At 38.8% G+C, this 24,995-nt stretch overlaps 2 protein-coding genes across 3 annotated transcripts in view; both read left to right on the forward strand.

Annotated features, from left to right (window-relative positions):
* Positions 1–24,995, forward strand: part of LOC131680625 (GATA zinc finger domain-containing protein 10-like) — a 450,427-nt gene that overhangs the window by 303,365 nt on the left and 122,067 nt on the right. The window lies entirely within an intron of this gene.
* On the forward strand, positions 10,895–11,311 carry LOC131676080 (DEAD-box helicase Dbp80-like). The gene has a single exon (XM_058955207.1). The coding sequence runs from the start codon at positions 10,895–10,897 to the stop codon at positions 11,309–11,311; it is 417 nt and encodes a 138-aa protein (XP_058811190.1).

Below are 24,995 nucleotides of genomic sequence, written 5' to 3' on the forward strand. Positions count from 1 at the left end.
ATAACAAAAAATAACAAGAAAACAAAATAGTAAAACAAAAAACAAGAAAGAAAACAATATAACAAGAAAATAAGAAAACAAGGAAACAACAAAAGAAGAAAACCAGAAAACAAAAATGCAATATAGTAAAAACGAGATAACAAGAAAATAATAAATCCAGCAAACAAGAAAATAAGAATACAGGGAAATAAGAAAAGAAAATTAGAAAACAAGAGTGCAAGAAAACAAGACAACAAAACATCAATAAACAAGAAAATAAGAAAACAACAAAATAAGAAAATAAGAAAACTAAAAAACTAGAAAACAAGATAGCAAGAAAACAAAAAACAAGCATGAAAACAAAAAAAAACAAAAAACGAGAAAACAAGAGAACAAAAAAAACAAGAGGACAACAAAACATCAATAAACAAGAAAACAAGAATACAAAAAAGCGACAAAACAAGAAAACAAAAATATTAGAAAACAAGAAATCTAGATAACAAGAAAACCAAAAAAAAACAAGAATACCAGGAAAAAGGAAGAGAAGAAAATTTAAAAATAAGAAATTAAGAGCACAGCGGAAAAGACAAGAAAATACAAAAAAATAGAAAGGAGAAGAACAAGAAAGCGAAATAACAATAAAACAAAAAATAACAAGAAAACAAGAAAACTTGAAAACAAGATAACACGAAAGAAACAAGCAAGAAAACAAAAAAAAACCAAGAAAACGAGAATGCGAGAAAAAAAGAGAACAAAAAAAACAAGAGAATTAAAAAACAAGAGAACAACAAAACAAGAAAACAAAAATACAACACAACAAGAAATCGAGATAATAAGAAAACCAAAAAACAAGAATACCGAGAAAAAAGAAGACAAGAAAATTAGAAAACAAGAAATTAAGAGCACAGCAGAAAGGAAGACAAAAAAAATCTGAAAGTAGAAAACAGGAGAACAAGAAAGCAAAATTACAAGAAAACAAAAAATAACAAGAAAACAAAACAGGAAAACATAAAAAACAAGAAAAATAAGAAAGAAAACAATATAACAAGAAAATAAGAAAACAAGGAAAAGACAAAACAAGAAAACAAGAAAACCAGAAAACAAAAATGCAATATGGAAAAAACGAGACAACAATAAAATAATAAAATCAGCAAATTATGTAAATAAGAACATAAGAATACAGGGAAATAAGAAAACAAGAGCACAAGAAAACAAGACAACGAAACATCAATAAACAAGAAAACAACAAAACCGGAGCACAAGAGCACATGTAGACAGGAAATCAGAAGACAAGAAAACGAGGAAAGAAGAAAATTAAAAAGCAAGAAAACAAGGAAACGAGTAAATTAAAAAAACAAGAAAAGAAGAAAACTAGGACAAGGACGGAAATAGGAAAACAAGAACACAAAAAAAAAACAAAAAAATATGATTACAAGAAAACAAGACAACAGAAAAACAAGAAAAACTAAAAAATCAAAGATCAAGAAAACGAGAAAACAAGAAAGCAAAAAAATGAGAGAATTAGAAACAAGCAAGAGAACGAACTAACAAGAAAAACAGAAAACAAGAATACAAGGAAAAAAGCAAATTAGAAAACAAGAGCGCAGAAGAAAAAAAGGCAAGAAAACTTAAAACAAGAAAACAAAAGAATAAAATAAGAAAGGAAGGAAAAAAAGAAAACAAAATAAGAAAACAACTAAACACGAAAACAAGAAATACAGAAACCGAGATAAAAAAGGAAAACGAGAAAACAAGAAAAAAAAAAGAATACAAGAAACAAGAAAAAAAGAAAAGAAAACAAAAACAAAACAAAATAACAAGAAAACAAAAAAAATAACAAAGCAAGAAAACAAGAACACAAAAAATGCAAGTAAACAATAACATAAGAAAACCAAAATGAAAGAAAACGAGAGAACCAGAAAATAAAAAATACAAGAAAACAATATTTATCGCCTCCGAACCCTCCACGAGTAATATTTAATTACTTTGCTCGATTGGTCTGCTGAATAAAATATTTTTAGCTTCACACCATTCGTCTCTCTCGTTATTCTCTCTGGCACTTACCATTCTCCTTTTGAATTCTTCCCATCGACTTGTTAATTCGACTGGTCTGTCTATCAAAGTACCATCTCTATCACTTGAAATACATGTGTTTTGACCATCCTTCTGGCAACCCTATCCAGCTTTTTACGTGCCATAATGGCGATCTAAATTGTTCAGTTCGAAATACGTTTTTTGATCTTTTTTGACAATAATCGTTTACGTCAACCAGAGATGCCAGGTACTTTTTTCAAATGTCTGCAATAATAATTTTAAAAGTCTGGGAAGACCAAAAAATGTCAGGAAAGCTAGTGTAACCAAAAGCCTCTATATTCAAAAATCTGTAAATATCTGCAACCAAACTAAAAAATCTGCAAATATCTGCAACCAAACTAAAAAATCTGCAAATATCTGCGTCATCGAAAAAATCTGCAGCTTAAATTTACAGTCTGCAAATTTGCAGACTTATCTGCAAATCTGGCATCTCTGACGTCAACCGCCCAGTGAGATTATGTCATCCTACGTTAGTCCAATGGGCTGGATGTTGTTGGCTCGAACGAGGGTCTGCCCCAAAGAGAAGAAGAGCGTGTCCGGATAAGAATAAGAAGAGTGGCAGATTTGACAAGCGCAAAACAGATTCAAGATAATGTGCATAAGGTACATGCAAGTGTGTACAATAATATTATTGGTGGCAAACGCCTTGAGAACCTCAAAAAGCCTGAAGCACTAGTTTCTGTATTCAAAACATTGTTTTAATTAATTTCGATTTTAACAACTTTTTTCTGGAGGTAAAGCAGTATTTACGCAATATAGATGTTGCCGATTGTAAAACCAAAACTCTCGCTTTACGTATGCCTATACCTTATCTGATATCATCTTGGGTTTTCACGTCATTTGCAGTTTGACAAGACCAAAATTTGACAAGACCATAATTTGATGTTGGAACGGTCTATCCCTGAGAATCATCATAGGAAGGGCAATCCCTCGGGCTCGAATCAAAACTTGTCGAAAGTAAACAAAGTTCATTTCCAGAGATGCCAGGTACTTTTTTCAAATGTCTGCAATAATAATTTTAAAAGTCTGGAAAGAACAAAAAATGTCAGGAAAGCTAGTGTAACCAAAAGCCTTTATATTCAAAAATCTGCAAATATCTGCAACAAAACTAAAAAATCTGCAAATATCTGCAACCAAACTAGAAAATCTGCAAATATCTGCGTCATCGAAAAAATCTGCAGCTTAAATTAAAAGTCTGCGAATTTGCAGACTTGTCTGCAAATCTGGCATCTCTGTTCATTTCATAGCGTCAACCTGGTACCCAGGTGGTGAAATTGTTCGGGGTGCTGGAGCGTTGCCAGAAAATTTTAATTTCCAGATTAAATTTTACTAAACTTCCCAGTTAAGCTCAGCCGGAATGCTGGCTGTTTCTAATTCGTATTCCGGCTCCGGTGACACATTCGATTCTAGTTAGAATGTTTAAGGGGTACCATTTCGATGCGGCTTAGCCGCATAACCGAGGCCTAGGAGCCGAAGCGGCACAAAGCCGCTGAGGATCCGCCGGCGAGGTGGCCACAGACCCGCCGTAGGAAGCAAGCGAACCTGGGATCCACTCGTTTGTCCAGCTTACTCAAACATAGGGGCTAGCAAAATGTAAACACAAATGAACACTCCAGATGAACCTATCGTCAATTGACATTTCGACGAGTTTTGATTCAAGCCAATAATATTCGAGCCAATAACATCCAGCCAGAATGAACACACCAAATGAATTTTTTGTCAACTGTCATTTCGACCAAAGATGATACTTTAAATGTAAAGACGCGGTGAAAAAACAGTAAATTTGGCTGATCGGTTTGGCTGGATATTGTCGGCCTCGAAACAAAACTCGTCGAATTTAAACAAGTTCATTCTGTTGAGTCAAACTGACGCCTAGGTGGCGAAATCGTTAGAGTTCAACGGGGAGCTGGAGTAGTGCCAGAAAGTTTTTATTTTCCAGATTACGTTTTAAGAAACTTCCGGTATTTATCTGATACCCTTCAGGAACCTCTGTTTAAGGTGTACCAGTATGAGCTTGAGCTTGTGCGACCACCCCTGGCTGCTACTCCGTTATCGATCTGGACTAGCTGAAGTTGCACAGAGAAGCAGTAGATAATTATGCTTGGAAGTAGCGAAACATCTTTCAATGTGCAACTCTTGGTAATCCTAAAGTATTGATCAATACCGGTGCCGGCCAGCCCGAACGTAGATCGCGGAAGGAAAGGGAAGGAATGGTTAGTCCAATACTTGCTTTTGCTAGAGGCCGTATATACTACTGCGCACTCCACAAGTATCACAGGAGGAGGATATTTTTGTTAGTAAGAGTATAGAAGTTGGATCACTTCTTTACCGACGCTAGAGAGGTGATATCATTATCTGGACTAGATATCGATCCACCAAACTCATAGACCGGGGACCAACGGCTTTACTTCTCTTCCGAAGGAAGACGTGACCAAAGATTTTTTCACCTCAGAAAAATCTCAACGACCTCGGCTGGAATTGAACCCAAGCAAATTGGAATGAGTGACGGTCATGCTTACCACTCAACCACCGGCGCCGTCTATCTGCAGCCTAGACCTAGTCTATACACACGGTTCATCCTAGCCTACCAGATTCGATTGTTAAAAAGTATAAATGAATATCACCTATGAGAGATATTTCGTTTGCTGTGGGATATTTGACTAAATTTAGATTTGGTCTCTTATGTCATCCGTCCGTTCACTGCAAAAATTCATCTCACAAAACCTAAAGCCATTACCGATGAATTTCTTCGAAACAGATCTGACAAATCGCAAATCATTGGAAGCAGCGTTCTTCTGCAGCGCGTTTTTAAAAATGAGGGTAATTTGCAAAAACCCCTTCTGCGCACGAAGTTCACCCACGCCCTGTGTAACCAGCCAGTCAGTCAGTGTCAGTGCAGTGCCAGCTTCAAATCGAAAGATACCGACAGAGTGGTACCATAATGAGGATGTAATAAATTTCCGATTATTGTAATTTTGATAAATTAAGCTCTAAAAACGGTTCCCTCGCTGCGAACTAATGCACACTCACAGTGTGACGTTCGCCGTTGCGTTGCTGCACTTCTTTACACAGCGACCCGTTTTGACTTCAGCGGTGGGTTATTCACAGCCTGGGTAAGTGTCGCTTTTTCGAACCGTTGTCGGTAGGGGGGGGGGGCAGGAGGTTACGGATCGAACTAACATTTGATAGATTCGCCATAGCCCACCACTGCGAAGTGCGTGATTGATTGATTCTCTTTCGGGACTCAGCTGTGAATTGCCAGTTTTTTGATTGCCTCCCAAGTAATCGAACACGTGACGTAATCCCTGAACACGACCCCGTACCGTATATCAATTTAATAATACGTAAAACCTTTTCTTCGCCACTTGCTTCATGTAGGATGCATGCGGGTAGGGTAAGCATGTAGCGGCAGCAGCAGCAATAACAGAAACGAGTGGAGGATTCAAATAAAGCTGACGCAGGCGGAGCAACAAAAAAAGGCAGCACAGAAAGAAGGATTAAAGAGTCATGAAATCTGTTAGCATCAGTGAGGAATAAAGAGCTGAGAATTTCAATATTCCTCGCACTCCTTTAAGACCCTCTTATCGACCGCTGAGATGCTGTCGTACGACTGTAACCGAGCGGGACAAGGGGGAAACGGTGAATTTGCTGTTTTTTGCACCCCCTCGTGCTGGAACAAGTCACGATGCATGTAAAGAGTTTTGGCGAGATGGAAGCGACGACGACGACGAAGACGACGGCTGCGAGAAAGGAATGAATCTTTTATTAGTAACTGGTTGGTTGGTTGGTTGGTTGGTAGAGTCCTGGAAGAGCGGAATGCTCCCCGCAATATCCACGAAGAAGACGAGCGGGTCCCGGGAAAAGCTTAATAAACCATTATTTCATTAATCTCCTTGGTAATTTTTATGGTCAAAATATTTCATTTCTCTTATTCAGTCTGTCGGGTTTGCGTGGTTTCGTTGGATTATTTTTTGTTCGCTTTTTTATTGCACAGCTGGTTTGAGATATGGCTTAAGTCGTCGAGAAGTGACCTTTGCGAGGAACGTTCACTCGGGTGGATGCATTTTTTTCGCGAGGTCAGACAGATTGAGACTTTTGGGTAACGATTCGACCTTTGATATGTACTGAGAGAAGCTAACGACAAATTTATCAACTGTGTTTAAATCTGCAGATTTAAAAAATATATAAATGAATGTAATTATGGGACGATTGAGGTCGGTCACAGCACAGAAAAGTGGTCGTGATTAGTGGTCGCAGTGGCAAAATTTCTCCTAACAGAAAAATACCGACCATCTGAAAACTATCATTACACTAATAAGTAAACAGTTAACTTCATTGGAATCTCACTAGAGAGTATGACAGCTCTTAAACTCTCGTTTATTACACATGATCCTACGGAAGTTGTGTTAATGGCTCGCTAAACGAGCAGCCGGTGGTGCCCGCTGACGATTTCACCAGGACATCGAAATGGTAAAGTAAATAAAAACGCCATCTGTCTAGGGAAGAGATGCAAAAAGATTAGCCCAAGACCTGTCAGAGTTAAGGCACCCTACGGACGGTTAAGACCGAACGTTGAGGTTGTACTGAGAAAGCCTCCATAAAGTGATCATCTTTGAAAAGGAACAAAGCGACGAAAGACAAACTATCTCCATGAATAAGGGGTCCACAGATCGTCCGATGTCAGATTCGGGCGTAGATTTTAGCGTGTAAAAACTCGTGGACTTTTTATACTCGGTTAGATACGGGTTGAAATGTTTTTAGTAACGCTGGCCACAACTTGAATTACCCAGGGCGCATAAAGGTGGTGCATAGTAATCCAAACTCCAATCCAACTACATGACAGCATATGAGGGCAACAGAGAGTAACGTGAGTGTTTTGTGATCTTCAGTAGGAAACCTACACGTTTATCTTCAGCTACTCATTGCACCAAAGACGCTTTTATTCAAAATGAAATTTTTTTTTGATGGTTCAATATGATATCTGATCGAAGTTGGTCATCTCCATCCGACAGCGGTACTACATTATTCCGACTAGCCTCAGCCCATTTTTATCATTTTTGGCAAGGTACGGTTTTTGTCAGGAATGAGTCATATCTACTAATACACACTCAATTCAGTCCGGTAATTTCCACACAGCTGAACAGTCAGTAAAATGTTTCAACTGATAGCTCAGCAAAGTGCCTTTAATTTACCGATTTTCAGCGATATACTTTCCGTGTTTCAACAAAACAAACGTCACTTCTACTGAGATCTCGGTACAAGTTATGTTACCTGAGTGCTCGGCTATGTAAAACTCGGTAAAAGTTGCGAAAAAAGGTGATATTCGGTAGAACAGTAGACACAGAACACTATAAATCCAGTTCAGACTGATGTTTTCGTTTATTTTCACTATGGAATTTCTATGGTGGACTTAAACGGAAAAAATCTATCTTAACAGGATTGATTGTGACGCTCCACTAAGTCGCTCATAAAGTTTTGAATTTTGTAAGAAATTATACAGAACACTATATTAGGATTGTCCAGCCCTCTGGCAACCCTATACCAAAGCCGCAAACAAAGAATTACGTTCGGCACTATACACGACATTCAAGCATTCCACACGATGTTTTGCATCTTGTGGGATGATTTAACACCATATTATTCAGAAAAACAACATTTAGTAACTAATTACAGCTTTTAATCAATCGATTCAAAGTTAATGTTTTGATTTTCATTGCAGTGATGCTGGCTGCACAGAGACGTCGTTCTTGACATGGGCTTGTCGCTTGTGTTCCCATTGTTTTCGCATCGGAACATGTTTGTTTTGCTTTTGGTATATATTGCGAATCTTTTCTAAAACCGACATCGTGACATTTCAGCCATCCGTCACCAAGCCGTGCGCCGAATTTCGCGCAGGTTCACTTTGTAGTACTGCAAGCCAAAAAACGGTTTGACGTTTATTTTTGTTTTGTTCGCACTCATGTGTGTCACATATAGCAACAAATCGAAGAAACGCTAGTTTATCTCAGGATAGGCAATATCTGTCAAGGTATCGAAAGTCTCTCTAGTAAAAGTCTTTGGTTCGCACTTTTGTTACGCGCAGAAAAATATGGTCTGCTTGTAACCACAAACCGTTAGTTAAACTTCAAATTAGTAAAATGCAAAGTTTGCCTATTCTTCAGTTCAGTCTCATTTATTCCGCTGTGATTTTTATGCATTCAAGACCGAATACATCGTCATGTGAGTCATGTGATACTTATAATTCAATTTTTTTTTTTGGTCTTTTGGCTTAAGTGCCAATACCTTATTTAGGCCTGGTGGTATCCAACGGGGAAAAACGATCGGAAATGGTGAGTGAAGCTAAGCAATCATGTGAAAAAAATTCCCCACCCAGAGGCGAGACTCGAACTAGCAACCTTTGAGACTCCGGCCCAATGCACTAACCCTTATGCTATCCCTGGGTATGGTGACATCCCAGAAAGAACATATGATTATCCCACTGCGAAAGCGACGCAAAACTCAAAACTACCTAAATTTAAGTTAAAAGAACTTATTCTGCGGGTTGTTTTATTTTTCCGTATAGAAGTTATTTGAAGTGCTGCCTGTGGAAACGGTTGCCAAAATACTAGAGCACTCTAGTTAGAGTGTGGCCAAGAGGCCATGACGTATCCAAACGAACATGGAATTTGACGTATACACAATAGAAATACGTCAAATTTCATGTTCGTTTGGATACGTCATGACCTCTTGGCCACACTCTAACTAGAGTGCTCTACAAAATACTAGTACTGAAATCATCATAAAGGAAGTGTTGCTGTTTTGACCAGGGGTGCCAACCTTCCCGATTTATCTGGATTCTTCCAGATTTTCAGGCCTCGTCCAGACATACAGATTTATGTTTGTCTGACCCAGATTTCAGGGAATTTGTCCAGATTTATCCAGACAATTTGAAAAATAACAAAATAAGTTTCAAGAACTCTTCCTTGATTCACAAACCAAAGCTGGAAACACAACATACCATAGTTTTTTCGCTGAAAGTCAACAAAATTTTTGCCGAATTATATCAGCTAGAAACTCCAGCAGTCCAAGACTCTGGAAACTCTGAGATTCAAATTTAATTAATGTGCTCTATGCTGAAAATCAAGCATTTAACATTTCCAGATTAGCAGCCCAATCACCGAATTTTTAGTAAGTCGATATATTTACTAATATACAAACATGTTTCATTAGTAAAATGAAACAAATATAGCGCATCGATGGGGAATGCATCTTTTCCTACAGAATTCACAGATTTTTTGGAAAAACACTTGGCATCCCTGGTTTTGACTGATTTTCACCAAAGACGATGTTTGAAATGACACGCGGAGAGAAAAACAGTGAATTTGACTGCACGGTTTATAAACCAAGTTATTTTGTCTGTTAGTTCCCAGTAAAGATCAGCCGGAAATGAACTGGAATTCTGGCTGGTTCCAGTTCGTACACGAGCTCCAGTGACACAACCGATTCTAACTAGAATCGATTGTCACTGGAGCCGGAATACGAACTGGAACCAGCAGAAATTCTGGTTCATTTCCGGCTGCGCTTAACTCGGTTTTGGCAACCAGGCGTTTTGTGTAAAGCTAAGTATGCACCTCTTGCGAAATGAAATTTCCTATACAAAACCTATGCATAAAAAACGTCGCGAAATGCTCGCGAAAAAAATTTTCGTTTCCATTTCGTAAGCGGTACGCAGCTCTCGCGAAAACGATAACGAAATTTGCAGTTAGCCGAGACACGTTTCGACAAATAAGTTTAGTATTACTTCCGCGAGATAGCGCTGCTTTCTATGTGCTCTCACCATGGCAAGCTTTTTCCTTGCGAAATAATGATCAGTGGTATTATTCCGCTCAGAGGCTCGCGAAATTTTGACAGTTTGCAAAAAAATAAAACAAAAAAAAACAAGATTTATTGCGTATTTTTGTATTTTACATCGCAAGCTGGCAAAATTTCTTAGTATAGAATTTGTGATGCAATTGGAAGTTATAAGTTATGGTAAGTTATAAAATATGATTGGAATTCTTTAATTTCTAATTTAAAATATTTTCTCAATATGTAGTGATTATTAAATATTAACTTATTTACAGCACGCCCGAACAAACCCGGATCACTAAGGATAAGGAATCAGAGCCGGCGGCTGACAGTCTAGAGAAAAAGAATGCGGAAACCTTCTAGTCCGGCAGTAAGACCAGCGACGGTTTTTATTTTTGCGTTCGGTAGCTACAAACATTCTGACTTTAGCAGCTCCTGAAGTAAAGCTGCAAGCAAAAAGGGAGAACAGCTTCCTTCGCGGAAGATGCACAGGCATTCATTTAGTATCAGCTTTAAAATTATTCATGGTTAATCTTTTAGCACGGCGTATGCAAAGTTGCTAATGAAATCCAAACAACATTATTCGCAAAGGTCTAGTAGAATCAACTTGATCTGGAGGTACAGCGAAAGGATCCTTCTTTACCAATATACTCGATAAAACTCTCGAAGCTTTGCACCCGAAGCCAGAACTGCTTCAGGGAGTCTGTGCTATTGGTTTCAACGGCTTTTCCAAGATTCAGGAGACGGCTCTACCTACACTGTTGGCTGATCCGCCAAGAACATGGTCGCACAGAGTCAGTCGGTAACAGGAAAAATCACTACCTTTGTGCTGGCAATGTTCAGTCGAGTCGACCCGTTAAAAAACTACGCTGGTGATATGCCTTTCCCGCACGTATGAACTGGCAGTTCAGACAGGTGCAGTAGCTGCCAAAATAGCAAAGTTTTGTCCGGAAATCAAACTTCGTTACGCCGTTCGCGGTGGGGAAATCGCCAAATGGGCGAAACTGATCATATCATCATCGGAACACCCGTCAATCTGATGGGCGGGAGCATTAACTTCCGGGTGTTCGATTGCCGTTTTTGTACTGGACGACGCGGTCGTCATGATCGCTACTCAGGGCCACCAGGATCGGTGCATCCGGATACACAAGCAGCTGTCGTCGTCCTGCCAAATTATGTTCTCGGCCACGTACGAGCGGGAGGTGATGGAGTTCGCCGAGTAACCAATCCGATCGTGTTTCGTCTGGTGCGGGAGCAAGAATCACTCAATAACATCAAACAGTACTACGTCAAGTGCCGCAACCAGGACAAGAAATATCAAGCAATTTCGAACATCTACGGTGTGATTACCGTCGGACAATCGATCATTTTATGTCATGTGATGTACAGGACAGTTGTAAGCTCCAAGTAAACTTAACAAACACGCAAAGCCGCCGGTTGGTTGCCCGGCAAGATGTCCCAGGATGGTCACTCGGTAGCGGTACTGTCCGGTGATCTAACGGTGGAGGAACGGTTGGCCGTTAGTGATCGATTCCAAGCCGGACTAGAGAAGTTACTGATTATAATGAACGTTTTGTCCAGGGGTAAGTTCCACCACTTGATTCTGGTTACAGAACCTGGTTACGGAGAGATTCCTTCGCCTTAGGTAACGACGTCGAACAGGTGACCATTATCGTCAACTTCGACCTGCCGATGGATCAGCAGGGACGAGCCGAATGCGAAACGTATCTGCATCGAATTAGACGCACCGGTAGAATCGAAAGTGTGACTCATTCGTGTGAACCTATAGATTATATTTCTCGCCTCTTCTTTAGCAGAATGGAATCGCCATCATGATTTGCAGATCAATTGAAAGACACTTCTAGAAAAAGATTCAGCTGCTAGATGCACAGAACTCGGACGAAATTTTAAATATCGGATCGTATAGTGTTTTAGACCAGCTACTGGTGAAAGGCGCAGGAGCTTTTTTGGGTCATATTTGTTTCGATTCTGAATTTAGAATTTTGCTTAGCTCTATCCAGTTCTAGCAAAACATTGAAAAAGGCCTAACTGTAAATTGTAACAAATTGAATTTTCATGTTTTCCATTATCAAACACGTACATAACGCAACATTTGATTATGAAGAATTTTGATAACAATTTTACAACAGGGATCTTTAGGGGTATACGGGTTACAGAACATGTAATGGAAGCGATATGTTAAAACGGGTCAATCATTGTAATTTGTAATTTTATTGAGCACGACAATTCATTGTGCTAAACGTTCTCGTAATGGTAATGTCACAAATTATTTCGATCAGCCTTACCGACAGTTCGTACTGATTTCAAATTTCCTTCTTTTACAAAGGAAAAGGTCCTCTAGGCAGACGACATGGCCATAACCTTTCGATATGCACTGGAAATTTAGTGCAAAGTAATTAAATTAGTGGAAAATTAAATTAGTCAAAATCAGTGAAAAGTTGTTACTTAAGCCATATTGAAATTTTTTTCTAGATTTATTTAGGCTGTGAACCATTTGGCGATTTTTTTTAACCTTTAGTTAAAATTTGACAGTTCGAAAGTTATTTTCTCTTGAATGGAAAAAATTAACCGAGAGAGCGAACCATTTCAAAAGTTGACATATGGATAGTTATTTAGAATTAACAGCTGCGATAACCACAAGATGGTAGAGGTGTGAACATGTGTCGATATTTTGAAAATTAGTTTTTTTCTTATTACATTAAGTATGACAGTCATAGCCTCGAAAAGTAAACATCCACATCATGAAATAACCCAAACAAATCTTAACACAACACGTTATCGTTTCCATCTTTATCCCTTAATTTTGTATTGAAAAATATTGACAACCTCAATTAGGCACAGACAATGTTTCCACCTTTTTATTCTGCATCATGGGCAACATTTTAACCATCGAGCTGTCAAATTTAACTATCGCTCTGTCAATTTTAACCATGCTCCAGAGTAGGGTTATTTTGAAAATAACTTTCGAAGGGTCAGATTTTAACTAAAAGTTAAAAATTTCACCAAATGGTTCACAGCCTTAGTAGTGCTTAAGCATACAAAAAGCGTGATAGAAAGTGGAAGGATAAGCAAGAAAGTATGTGCATCAATGCAATGGAACTATGTACAGAGTTTAAGCGCGTACATGAGTGCGTGTAACGTATTCTATTACGAATAATGATATGTTGTCCTATATTGCTATATCGTCGCTGTTGTGCTATCTTATGACAAGCGCCATTTAACTCATTTCGAGAAAAACGATTTTTAAAGTTTGAGATTAAATATCTTGAAACTGATAAATGGTATAAACAATTCAAAGAAGACAATTGATGCTTGCATCTATTCGTGTCATAGGTGTGTATAGATGCATGGAAAATTTTCCATAGAAAAAAATCATCAATTATTAACTTTTATTCATATCTTTGGTTTAATTTGGCCTATAAACAATCGGTGCGATGCATTTTGAAGGAAATGAGTCAGAGAATCTAGCAAAAATGGTTATTTTTGGTTACAGTGTTGCCAAATATGTTATATTTCCAGTTTAAAAGTTTGGGGTGTAGTTTCATCATTTACTCTTATCTTCAACAATACAATACAATCATGGAATGCTTATTTTTATGAATAGCTTTGATGTGATCCTAAGAACCATTTTTATTTTTGATGATATTTAAATCTTAAACATGATTAGAATTTTTAAGATGCAAATATGAAATATAATATATTTTATGAAGCCTTGTGTATTCCTGTGACTTTTGTAGTTGGTCGCCCATGCAATTCTCGCTCTACAAGCTAACCCTTAAATGCGTTGGTATGCAGGAGTGGGTGTATGAATAAGATGAGCTTATTTTGATATGCCTGGTGGTTGAAGGGGATACGAATTAGAGGGTGGTGCGACTGGGGGAAGTGGAATGGGATGAGGGCCTGAGGGGAGTGTGACGATGAGGAGGTTCTGAAAGGAGTTTGCTAAAGGGGTGATGGTTGGGGTGGTAATGAAAGGGTGTTATACGACATGTTGGGGGGGGGGTAGCCCCTTGCCACACACCCCTTGCTACGCCCCTATAAAAAGCAAAAAAACTTAGTTAAATAAAAATTTAGGTTCTCGATTAGGGATAAGGTTGTCGATTTCCAGAGTGCCTTCATAACCTTTCTATATGAGAAAGGCAAAAAACGCGATAAAATTCATATAGTTGCTAAGTGAATGTTAAAACTAATTTTAAATAGAATTAAATTAATTAAAGTTCAACTGAGAAAGCGTGGAAAAGCGGCCATCTTGGAAAACGAAAAAAGCTGTTTTTTCCCACACCGTTGGAAAAATCTTCATGAAAATCAATCATTAGTACTCTACCAATGCCTCGAATACATTGATTCATTTTCATGCAGATTTTTCCAACGGCGTGAGAAAAAACTGCTTTTTTCTCGTTTTCCAACATGGCAACTTTTCCAAGTTTTCTTATTAAATATTTTATATTTGATCCCGTCTGCTATGACGGAATAAACTAAGTGTAATGAACAAAAAGAAAACCTTTTGATATTTGAATGTTACCCCATATGTGTCTGCTTCCCGGGCAAACCATTTGGAATCCTGAATGGAGTCACCCTGTCAAATCATTCGGAATTTGATTCGGAATCCTGAATGGAGTCAGTATGGATTCCAACTCAAATGCAACAACCGATTCTGAAACGGATTGAGTCGGAATCGGTTGTTGCATTTGAGTTGGAATCCATCTGACTCCATTCAGGAATCCGAATCGGTTCCGGAATGAGTTTAACTACCCTCTAAGAACGGTTGGTTTCAAAATCGTCCAATGAAGGAAGTTCGTTGGACCAATTTGGACAACGTCCAAATAACCGTTCAACAAAACTCCATCGTTGGACTCGTGTTGAACGATTATGAAACAATTTCTTGGACGTCTCAGTGGGTGGGCAGTATCGATACCAGTTCAAATGCAACAACCGATTTCCAAACCGATTGAGTTGGAACCGATTGTTGCATTTTAATTGGAATCCATACTGCCCTCTAAGAACGGTTGGTTTCAAAATCGTCCAATGAAGGACATTCGTTGGACCAATTTTGACATCGTCCAAATAACCGTTCAACGAACGTCCATCGTTGGACCCGTGTTGAACGATTTTGAAACAATTTTTTGGACGTCTCAGTGGGTGACTCCATTCAGGACTGCGAACCGGTTCCGGAATGGGTATAACCGGTTTAACTGGGTTGTGTCTGAGCGTATATAGAATCTTAAAAGACTGAAGAATCGCGAATTGCTTCCGAATAATTAATCGGTTGCGCAACTGTATGCCAAAAAACATATCTTCTGCAGTCATATTAGTCCGGAATCGCAACATCAGTAGAGAGTGCAAGCCCAAGTAACAATTGAAGTTTTATTGTACACTACACTGCCGTGATACGCATAACAGTCCCACCTGCATAGGAAACCCATAGCAAATGGGACTGTTATGCGGATCACGGCAGTACAATTGTAATCTAGGTTTTAAGAAAGCTGTGAAGTGTCATAAAACTACAATCGTTACTAGGAAGAGTTCGCTCTGGCAATGCTTCCGTATTCGGTTGATTATCTTCCATTAATAAAAGTCGTAAACACTTCATTATTCTTCTAGTAATATCCAAAGCTTACGATATATAGGTACTTTTATCTTCTTGTTCAACTTTTCAACACACCTTACTCATCACCAGTACGGGAAGACTTAAAGATAACCACGAAGCCTATCTTGTAATTTTCTTTTATGATGTTTCAAGATAAGATGAGCGATTTTCAATTCCGCAACTTGGTCATCAGTGACAAATTAAAAATAGATTAAAAATTTATTCAAAACATTCCGAATATGAAAAATAAATATACGAACAACAGCTGATAGCGCTTTTCAGCTGTCAAATGCGACCTCTGACGGCAAACGCACAGAAACTAATCTGTCAAGTTTTCGCGAGCAAATGTCAAAATTCCGCACGGAAGAAGCAAAAATATTTCGTGACCTCATTTCGCAAGAGGTGCATACTAAGCTTAAACAGCGAGTGACTTGTTGTTTTAATGAATGCTTGACGAATTTCTATTGAGAAATAATTCGCAAAATACTCTATCATGCAACTCTAACGGCCAATTTCTTCACTGGATGAAAACTGGTTTTTGCTGAATACCAGTTTTCAGTTTGCTGGTGGCCAATTAGCCGAAAACCTGTTTTCAACGAAAACCTGTTTTCAACGAAAACCGGTTTTCATTCAGGTGAAGAAATTGGCCGTAAAACGCATTGATTCACGTAACTGAGCCTGTGTAAATGTTTTTCGTTGCACTAGAGAAAATATATCGAAAATATAGTTGATGAGTAATAGCAGTAGATACAGAACACTAGATTAGTATTGTCGCTGGTATTGGTGGTAGGAACATTATTGTTTTGTCAAATGAGTGAAAAAGATTCTTTCTGATCAGCTGATTATTTCTTGTTTACTTCTTCTGACGTTAATCTGAGGGGTGCGACGTCCGACAATATCGTGGATTCGGTCCAACATCAAACGAATCGGACTAACGAAAGATGCTTGTCGGACGAGTTTTTCTATTCGCAGAAGCAGACTTGTTGACAGAACCCACCGCTGAATTGTCAAACAAACGTCCAATGGATTGCCTAATTGTCGTTTCATAGCGACTAATCTTTTTTATGTCGTATAGCCAGCAAAACAATGGCCATTCTTTGCTAGTGTATTTTCATTAATTAGAATGTACAAATTGTCTAAACCTGTACTGAATTTTGATAAGTTTTCATTACTTTGTGCGGCATATACAAACTCTTTCATTTCATAACAATAACAGTTGAAAATTTACCCCGAGAAAAATCGCTATATTGAATCCATTGATTTCACACATGATTGTTTGCAATTTGTAGCAGCACATAAAAATTATCTGTCATGCATAAATATCATGTGAAATCTATTGAAATTCATTCGCCGTACATATAAGTCACAATAGTATTCCACTTAGAAATTTAATTCTTAACAAATTTCACATAATTTTTCTGTCTGCCTCTCGTGTTTTCTGCTGTAAATGTTGTGCTTTGAACATTTTCGGTCTTGAATCCATAAACATTACAGACAGAAAAAAATATGCAAACTCTGCATTTTACAAATTTGAACTTCAACTAAACAGTTGTTACAAACAACCCAATTTTTTTCTGCGTGTACCAAGAATATGGACCAAAGATTTTTACCAGAGAGAGGTGCGATACTTTGACAGACACGTACCGAAAACAAAACAAACATGCTTCGAAGCGAAAACCGTGGGAACACCAGCGATAATCCTAATCTAGTGTTCTGTATCTACTATAATAGCGATATTGTCGCACATTTGCCCAGTTAAACTCATTCTGGAACCGCCTCGGATTTCTGAATGGAGTCATTATGGATTCCAAATCAAATGCAACAACCGATTCTGAGTCGGACTGACTCCATTCAGGATTCCGAATCAAATTCCGAATGGTTTGACTGGGTGACACCTTGCTGATGCCATTCAAAATTAAATTTATGACGAATATCTCTATGGTAAGTGCGCAGTGCGGTTAGCATCCAGTTCTTAGTGCCACAAGCAATATTAAAACAAAATAGCAACAGTTTGTTACCCAAGTGAAGCTACTTTCAAAATTTCATTTTATCATTCTAACAGACCACATGATTCCAGAATGCTTTTATTTTATATAAAACTGGCTAATACCCTTTCTTTCTTTTTCTTTATTGAAATTGTTAGAGCTCAACGGAGAGCTGGAGCATTGCCAGAACTTTTTTTTCAGATTAAATTTAAGTAAACTTTCGGTAAGCATTCAGTACCCTTCAGGAACCTCTGTTTCAGGTGTAGGGGAACTGTGGGTAAGACGGACAGGTGAGGTAAAACGGACACATGATTATTTGAGGGATAAAACATTAAAACTTCAATTGTATTGTATGTATACCCTATCAATATGAGTAACCTTGACTTATAAAACACTTAGTAGGCCTTGAATACTGCTAAACATGTACAATTTAAGCAAATATTGATTATCAGCAGTGCAGTTTCGTACGGATGCAATTTTCAAGCTTCCGATTTTAAGGTTTATCGACGAAAAAATCAATTCTTTCGCCGATTTTTTTCTTTATTTCGATAAAGTAACTCTTAAGTGACATCTTCGTGGAAAATAACAGGTAAGTTTATTTATGCGTAAATAAGTACAAACGTTTAAAAAACATGTGTACTGGTGGGGCAAGACGGACAGTCTTGATTAATTCTATTGATTCATCCTTTTTATGAATGTCTCGCCCGTAGAAACGAAATTAAAGCAGTCAAACGTGGAGTTAACTGAAGTATCACATGTAGTAGACTGCATGATGTACGTTAATGTGACCGAGACTAAGTACCGAATTCCTAGAACCTGGAAATGGTATACTATTTTGTGCAGGTCCTATACTATGGCTGTGCAATCGAGAAACTGATGTTTCCAATTACGCATTTAATATATAACCTTTCAGTTTCGTATAAGTGATTGTGACTTACCATTTGAACTGAGAGCTATACCTCTTTATGACAACGGCATAAACGATATTAGATACACCATTTGCTTCAACTCTAAATCGAACCCCAAAACTTTATTTTTCACCTCGAGTTGAACGTATATTTTAAAAAGAACTACAATCTATTCAAAACCTTCGCTGGAAACAGTAAATTTTAATATTTTGTATTGTGATCATCTTTTCTGCAACATGTCCGTCTTACCCACACCATATGTCCGTTTCACCCGCAGTCTGGAAAAAGTGAAGATATTTCTTCGTTTTTCAGTTCTTTAAAAAATGGTACTTATTGATTTTTGTAACACAATCCCTCTGGGCACTCGAAAGCCAACATATGGAGCTACAACATAGAGTATTACATGTTGACAAAAACATTCTCCTACTAGATTATTTTTCAGTCTATCCTTAATATGTCCGTCTTACCCCCAGTTCCCCTACCAGTTCGATGGGGCTTAGCCGCATAATCGAGGCGGCGCAAAGCCGCTGAGAATACGCCGGGCGAGGCGGTTGCCGACCCGCGGTCGGAAGCAAGCAAAGCTGCGATATCCTCGTTTGCTCGACTTATTTGAACATAGAGACTATCCCTATTTTGAGTCCAACTGAGTGGTAGCAAAGTCAGTCAGCGCGCGTAAAAAGCGATTTGGCGTAGCCACATTGGCTGGCGCAATCAAAATCAAATTGGCAACGCTAGCCAAATTTAAACACAAATGAACACTCCGGATGAATCTATTGTCAATTGACATTTCGACGAGTTTTGATTCGAGCCAAATAGGGGCTAGTGTTGGTTGTGTCATTGGAGCCGGAATACCAATTAGAACCCACCGCAGTTCCGGCTCATTTACGGTTGAACTTTACTGGGCTCCGGTAACCATCCGATAACCTTCAGGAACCTCTTGATTGTGTAGCAGTACAGTGCGGCTTAGGGTGAAGCCAGAGTGGGCGCGATGCGTAACGCGACGCGATGCGATGCGAACTGCGCGCGATTTCCAACGCGAAATGATAGCCAGAGTGAACGCGACTGGAAGCGTAAACGTAAACGTAAACAAAAGTTGTTTTGACGTGTCGAACGGATTGCGAGTTGAAAAGTTTCTATGGAAATAGGCTCAGACGAAAAATATTTCATGTTCGAAGGCGTACGTGATTTCTTTTTAGAAATAAAGATTTTTAAATTCATCCGATCCATAGGAAAAGAAGAGGATACGGGGAGTATCACCCTGTAGCAATATGTGCTAAATGATCCAAACAAATGTCGCAACTGTACCCGTATGAGCATCGAAACGTTCGATTACAATTTAAGCCATATTGAAGTTGTTCTTACTAAAGAGTGGGCCAACGTTATTACAATTCCAAAAGAACCACAAGATAAGCTTATAATCACGCTAAGGTAATGCTATACCCCTACCTTCCCCGTCGTAGTATATCTTCACGAATTTCGGAACAATTTGCCACACTCTGGGACAATGTTCCACAACTACAAAAAGGTTTTTTTGTAGTACTTGATGGAACCGGGACAACTAGGTATTCCACCAGATAGTAATCTCCTCGGAACAAACATATTCATGTCATATGTTTTCCTAGCTGATGAAGCTTACCTGCTGTTAAAACATGTTTTGCGACCATTTGCTCGACGAGATATCACCACAGAGAACAGACGTCCATCTTCAGCATTCAACTTGTGTAAAATCTCTAACGGTTTCGAAGGTAGTTTGGATATCTAAACCAGGTGCGCTATTGTCGTCATGTTTTTTTGTGGCTGAGTTTGACAGAATTGACAGCGGTTATTCCTCTACCCAGTCAAACTAGTCCGGAACCGATTCGAACTTCCAGCATGAATTCCACCTCAAATGCGTCAACCGATAGAGTCGGAATCGGTTGTTTTCTTTGAGCTAGATTCCATGCAGAATCCATCCAGGATTTCGAACCGGTTCCGGAATCGATTTGACGGATAGTTGGGATAGGTTGGTGTGGCGGCGCTAGTGTTTTTAGTATATTAATTCAAATGTTTACACACGTTTTTTAAATATTTTTGTTCGATCATGGATGTCTGTTCTCTGTGATATCACTGTTTCAGAAGAATATTTTAACTCAAGACATTCAAGAGCAAAGAAATCGATCGAGTCTGCTTTCGGGGCAATAAATGCTAAATGGCGGCTGCTATGAAACCAATCGAAAAGAATGACCGTAGATATTACCAAAGTATCAATGTTGCCCATTGTTATCATTGATAGGGAAGGATATAGAGGTGTTATTAGCGAGGGGGAAGATTTCTTACAAAACATTCAAATGCCTACACATAATCCTGTCTATTGTAGCACAATTCGAAATCGAAGCTTCTCTGGGGTATCTAATTTCTTTACATGGGTAGCAGGCTATCAAAGAAAGCTTCATCTTCATCCCTGTCGCGAGATGAAGCTTTCTTCGAGCAGTTCTAGCTTCCTCTGCTCAAACTCTAAAAGATGTTCTGCTTGAGCGTTCTTTTCGTTATTCCTTTTATATCGTTTGGTGGGAAGCGGGACAGGAGCACTTGATGATCGCCCAGTGGAGCTATCAGCTGCCTCGAATGCTTCTAGTTGACTAGTTGGGATTTCCAATGCCTCGACGTCCTCAAACACTTTGCTTTGTGGCTTGAGATTGCCGCTTGAGATTGCCACTTGTTTGCCGGGGTTTCACTTGTTGACGCAAAAGGTAGACTTTTGAAATGCGGTCAGCTAGATGAAACGATTTAGTGGCCAGCATCCCCGGATCTCAACACCGGCAGCTTACGCAGTTCGTGACCAAAAGTGTCACGCAAGTTTGTACAGCTTTTCTTTGCAACATCACCTGAAATTTTAAAAAATATTCGCGCAGAAAAAAGATTTGTAGGTTCAATAAAATTATGCATTAAATTCAATAAATTAAATTATTGGTCGGGAGACAATAAAATTATTTATTGAATTCAATAAAATTTATTTATTGTTTCAATAAAACAAAATTATCGTTCCGTTTTTCAATAATTATTTTATTGAAATTAAAAGAAAATTATTGATACTAAAAATGTATTTATTGAAAGCAAAAATTTGCTGTTGTTCTAATAAAAAAATATTTTCAAACCAATAAGTTTGTTTGTTAAAGTGATAAACAATAAATGATTGGATTCAATAACACATATTTTTGGTTTAAATATGCTAATTTTTTCTGCGTGTAGGCTTTAGAACCAGTATAACATTTGAGAAAAATCAACTCGGTCACTCACAGTACTCATTAAAAACAATTTAAAAAAATTTCATAAATTTTACTTACCAAGTATTCCCAATTCATCCGAAACATCTTTCCAACATTGGTTCACAAGGTTCCGGTAATTGCGGGATTGTTGGTCCCACAGCGCACACCTATAGAAGACGGGTCCAATGAGTGCTGCAACATCGACAAAAACATCCTCATCCGTCATAGTGAAATCAAATTTTGAAATTTATCGCTTCATTTCGCGCGAAAAACCTGTGCATATACTGGTTGGTCGCGCATTGCGCAAAAAATCGCTTGGCGCATCGCATCGCGTCGCTTCCACTCTGGCATATACTGTATTATTTTGCAGGAATCAAATGAACGGAGCTCGTTCGCGCGTCGTCGCGCGATGTGTCAAAAATCGCTTCGCATCGCGTCGCATCGCGAATCGCGTTCACTCTGGCATCCCCCTTAGCCGCATAACTGGGGTCGAGGAACCGAAGCGGCACTGAACCGCTGAGGATCCGCCAAACCTGTGATCCACTTGTTTGCCCGGCTTACTCAAACATAGGGCTATCCCTAGTTTCAGTAAGCCGGCAACGCTAGGCAAATGTAAACACAAATGAACACTACGGATGAACCTAGGCTGGATGTTGTTGGCTCGAATCAAAACTTGTCGAAAGTAAACAAAGTTCATTTCATATCGTCAACCTGGCGCCCAGCGGGTGAAATCGTTAGAATTCTGGTGCTGGAGCGCTGCCAGAAAATTTTAATTTCCAGATTAAATTTTACTAAACTTCCCAATTAAGCTATTCGTAGGATGAATCTTCGTAGCTATGGTATTCGTAGGATGAATCTTACATGAGTGGTGTGAGTGATCACATAATAAATCGACTTGCTTTCGTCATACCGGTCGTTCGGCTCCCATTGTATCTTGCGAACGCTATGATGTCGACCCGTTGTGCTTCTGGATTGTTTACATATTTTTGGTTGCCAACACTAGCAAACCGTGTGTTCTGCCACACTTATATATACCTCACTTGCTGTTCAGTGCCGCTCGTCCGATAATCTCCGACTACCAGCATGGTTTTGTGAAAAACTGTTCGACTACCTCTAACCTAATGACGGCTCCAGCGAAATAACCGATTCTTATTATAATAGGGTTTGTCACTGGAACCGGATTATAAACTAGAACCAACCAAGACTCTGACTCATTTTCCGGCTGGACTTACTGGGGCCAAGGAAACTAACCCAGTAAAGTCAATCCAATTTGAATCAGATGTGTCACAAGAGCAGGAATTGCAAAATCCAACCGGAAGTTCGGCATATTTCCGGATGAACTTACTGAGCAATTGTAGTTATTTGATTCGTATTTGTTTCACAAACATTTCAAACCTGTTCAAAAGTTCTACTAATCTAGTTCAACAAGAGCTAGTACGCCGGGGAATACCTCGAGCATTGTAAAAAAGATGACGTCTAAGTGGATTAAATTCATTTTTAGTCAAAAAAGCCATCTAGATAGTCGTTGCTAAATTAATAATTTAATTAGTTTATTGCAATACTCCTCTCGACGACTGCAGTGATGGTGGTGCAAGTTGGAACTGATAACGAGACAAAGAAAAGAAGCACAGAATTTTGATGCTCTACGCTGAAACGAGCAAGTTGTAAACTAATAAAGCCTGAATTAGCGTTTTCTGGGTGAAACAGTCCTTCTGTCGTTACACCGGTTAAAAACTCGGAAAGCATCGGGTACACTCCATTGCACTTGAGTAGGGAACTGAACCGTTTCGGCTGTAAACGAGTTAAGTGCAATTTAGCACCCAGGTAAAAGATGATTTATTACGTTACGATAGAAGAGCGAGTTCAAAACTTGGGAAGCGCTGGTTAATTTCCTCCAATTAGGAAGGTTGGGAATTAGGTATTGAGCTAGTCAAAAAATAACCGTCCATTCAAGTCTAATTATTTATTCATTTATTCCCTCGTGGAGTGAGCCATAACGATGATTGATCCAAACGATGATATCTCTATCGACTTTGCGAGATGCTTTTTATTTCAACAATAACAATTCCTTTGATAGCTTGAAGCCTCTTAACCTCAACGCTGTACGGCAGCCTTATTTCCATACGTAGAATAAACAATCAAATTACGGTGAGAGCCTTCGGAAGCTCTAGCTACTTCAAAGTATGGAGGGCTTGGTATAGCATTATTATGTATCCCGGAACAGTATGCCCCCTTTAATTCGGCTGTTGCAACTAGTCCAGCGTTGCTTTTGTATCATCACCGTGCAACGGTGTCCGATTACTGGGGTGATACTGTTGAACTTATAGCCTATGGCTTTGACCTAACCTGCTGAGTTGAAAAATAGAAACGAGAATGTGAAGCTTTCTAACAGACTAGACCTTTTCTCGAAGCTGGAAGCAGGAGCCTTTAAGCCACGAGATCAGTATGAAAGAAAAAAAAAGCAGTCAAAACCATCAGCGGAGCGAACTCCGAATCGACCAAGTGAAAAATAAATGTTTTCCATTGATTTTTATGTGCTTCCGATATTGATATTCCAGGCAAGCGATTCAACGACGGGGGACTATTGTTGGTGGTTGGTTGGTAGCAGTTGCAGTCCGAGTATAGCTCGGAGAAAGTTCCTACATTTGCATGCTAACTTCTTTCAGGCTACGCTTACACCGCACCGTTCTGGTTTCGGTTACCAACCCGTCGGAAAGGTGAAGCGACGGCCATCCAACCGACCGATCGACCGGTGGGGATGGGAGTAGGTTTCGGTTGGAGAAATGTAGCACTTACAAAGTGGAATAAGATTCCTTCGACTGTTATCGATTCGATTGGAATCGTTTTATCGCCCCTCTCTCCGAATATCATTAGAGTTTTTGTTTTGATAAAATGTATCATCAGATCGGATTGCTGGGGCTGAAAGCATCGAGCTTGCAAGATATCTCTTATCGAGCATTTAAAAATATTGTGCTTCAACTATTAATTGAGCAATTCTTTTGCTTTTACTTTTGCGAAATTACTCCCTATGCTCAAAAATGGATTAAAATGATAATGGGTGCATTACCTGTAATTCAGACTTTGTCTCAACAGTATCTGACAGAATGTGATCACTGATAATTAGATTTGACTATGGCCCCATCAGCAATCAGAACATTTGTGCTTGCGGGACATCATCCATGACCAGTTTAATTTAGTCTCTATTTGGGTTGACAAGTCTGACAGCCAGATACTGAAGAGACCAAGTCATATAAAAAATAGATGAGTTTCTATGGCTTGAATATCACAGATTTATTGTTGCATTTTTACTAGTTGAAAGCTTCACCAAAACATTGATCGGTGGTATTGT

This window comes from Topomyia yanbarensis, chromosome 1 (genome assembly GCF_030247195.1).
Source record: "Topomyia yanbarensis strain Yona2022 chromosome 1, ASM3024719v1, whole genome shotgun sequence".
NCBI classification, from domain to species: Eukaryota; Metazoa; Arthropoda; class Insecta; order Diptera; family Culicidae; genus Topomyia; species Topomyia yanbarensis.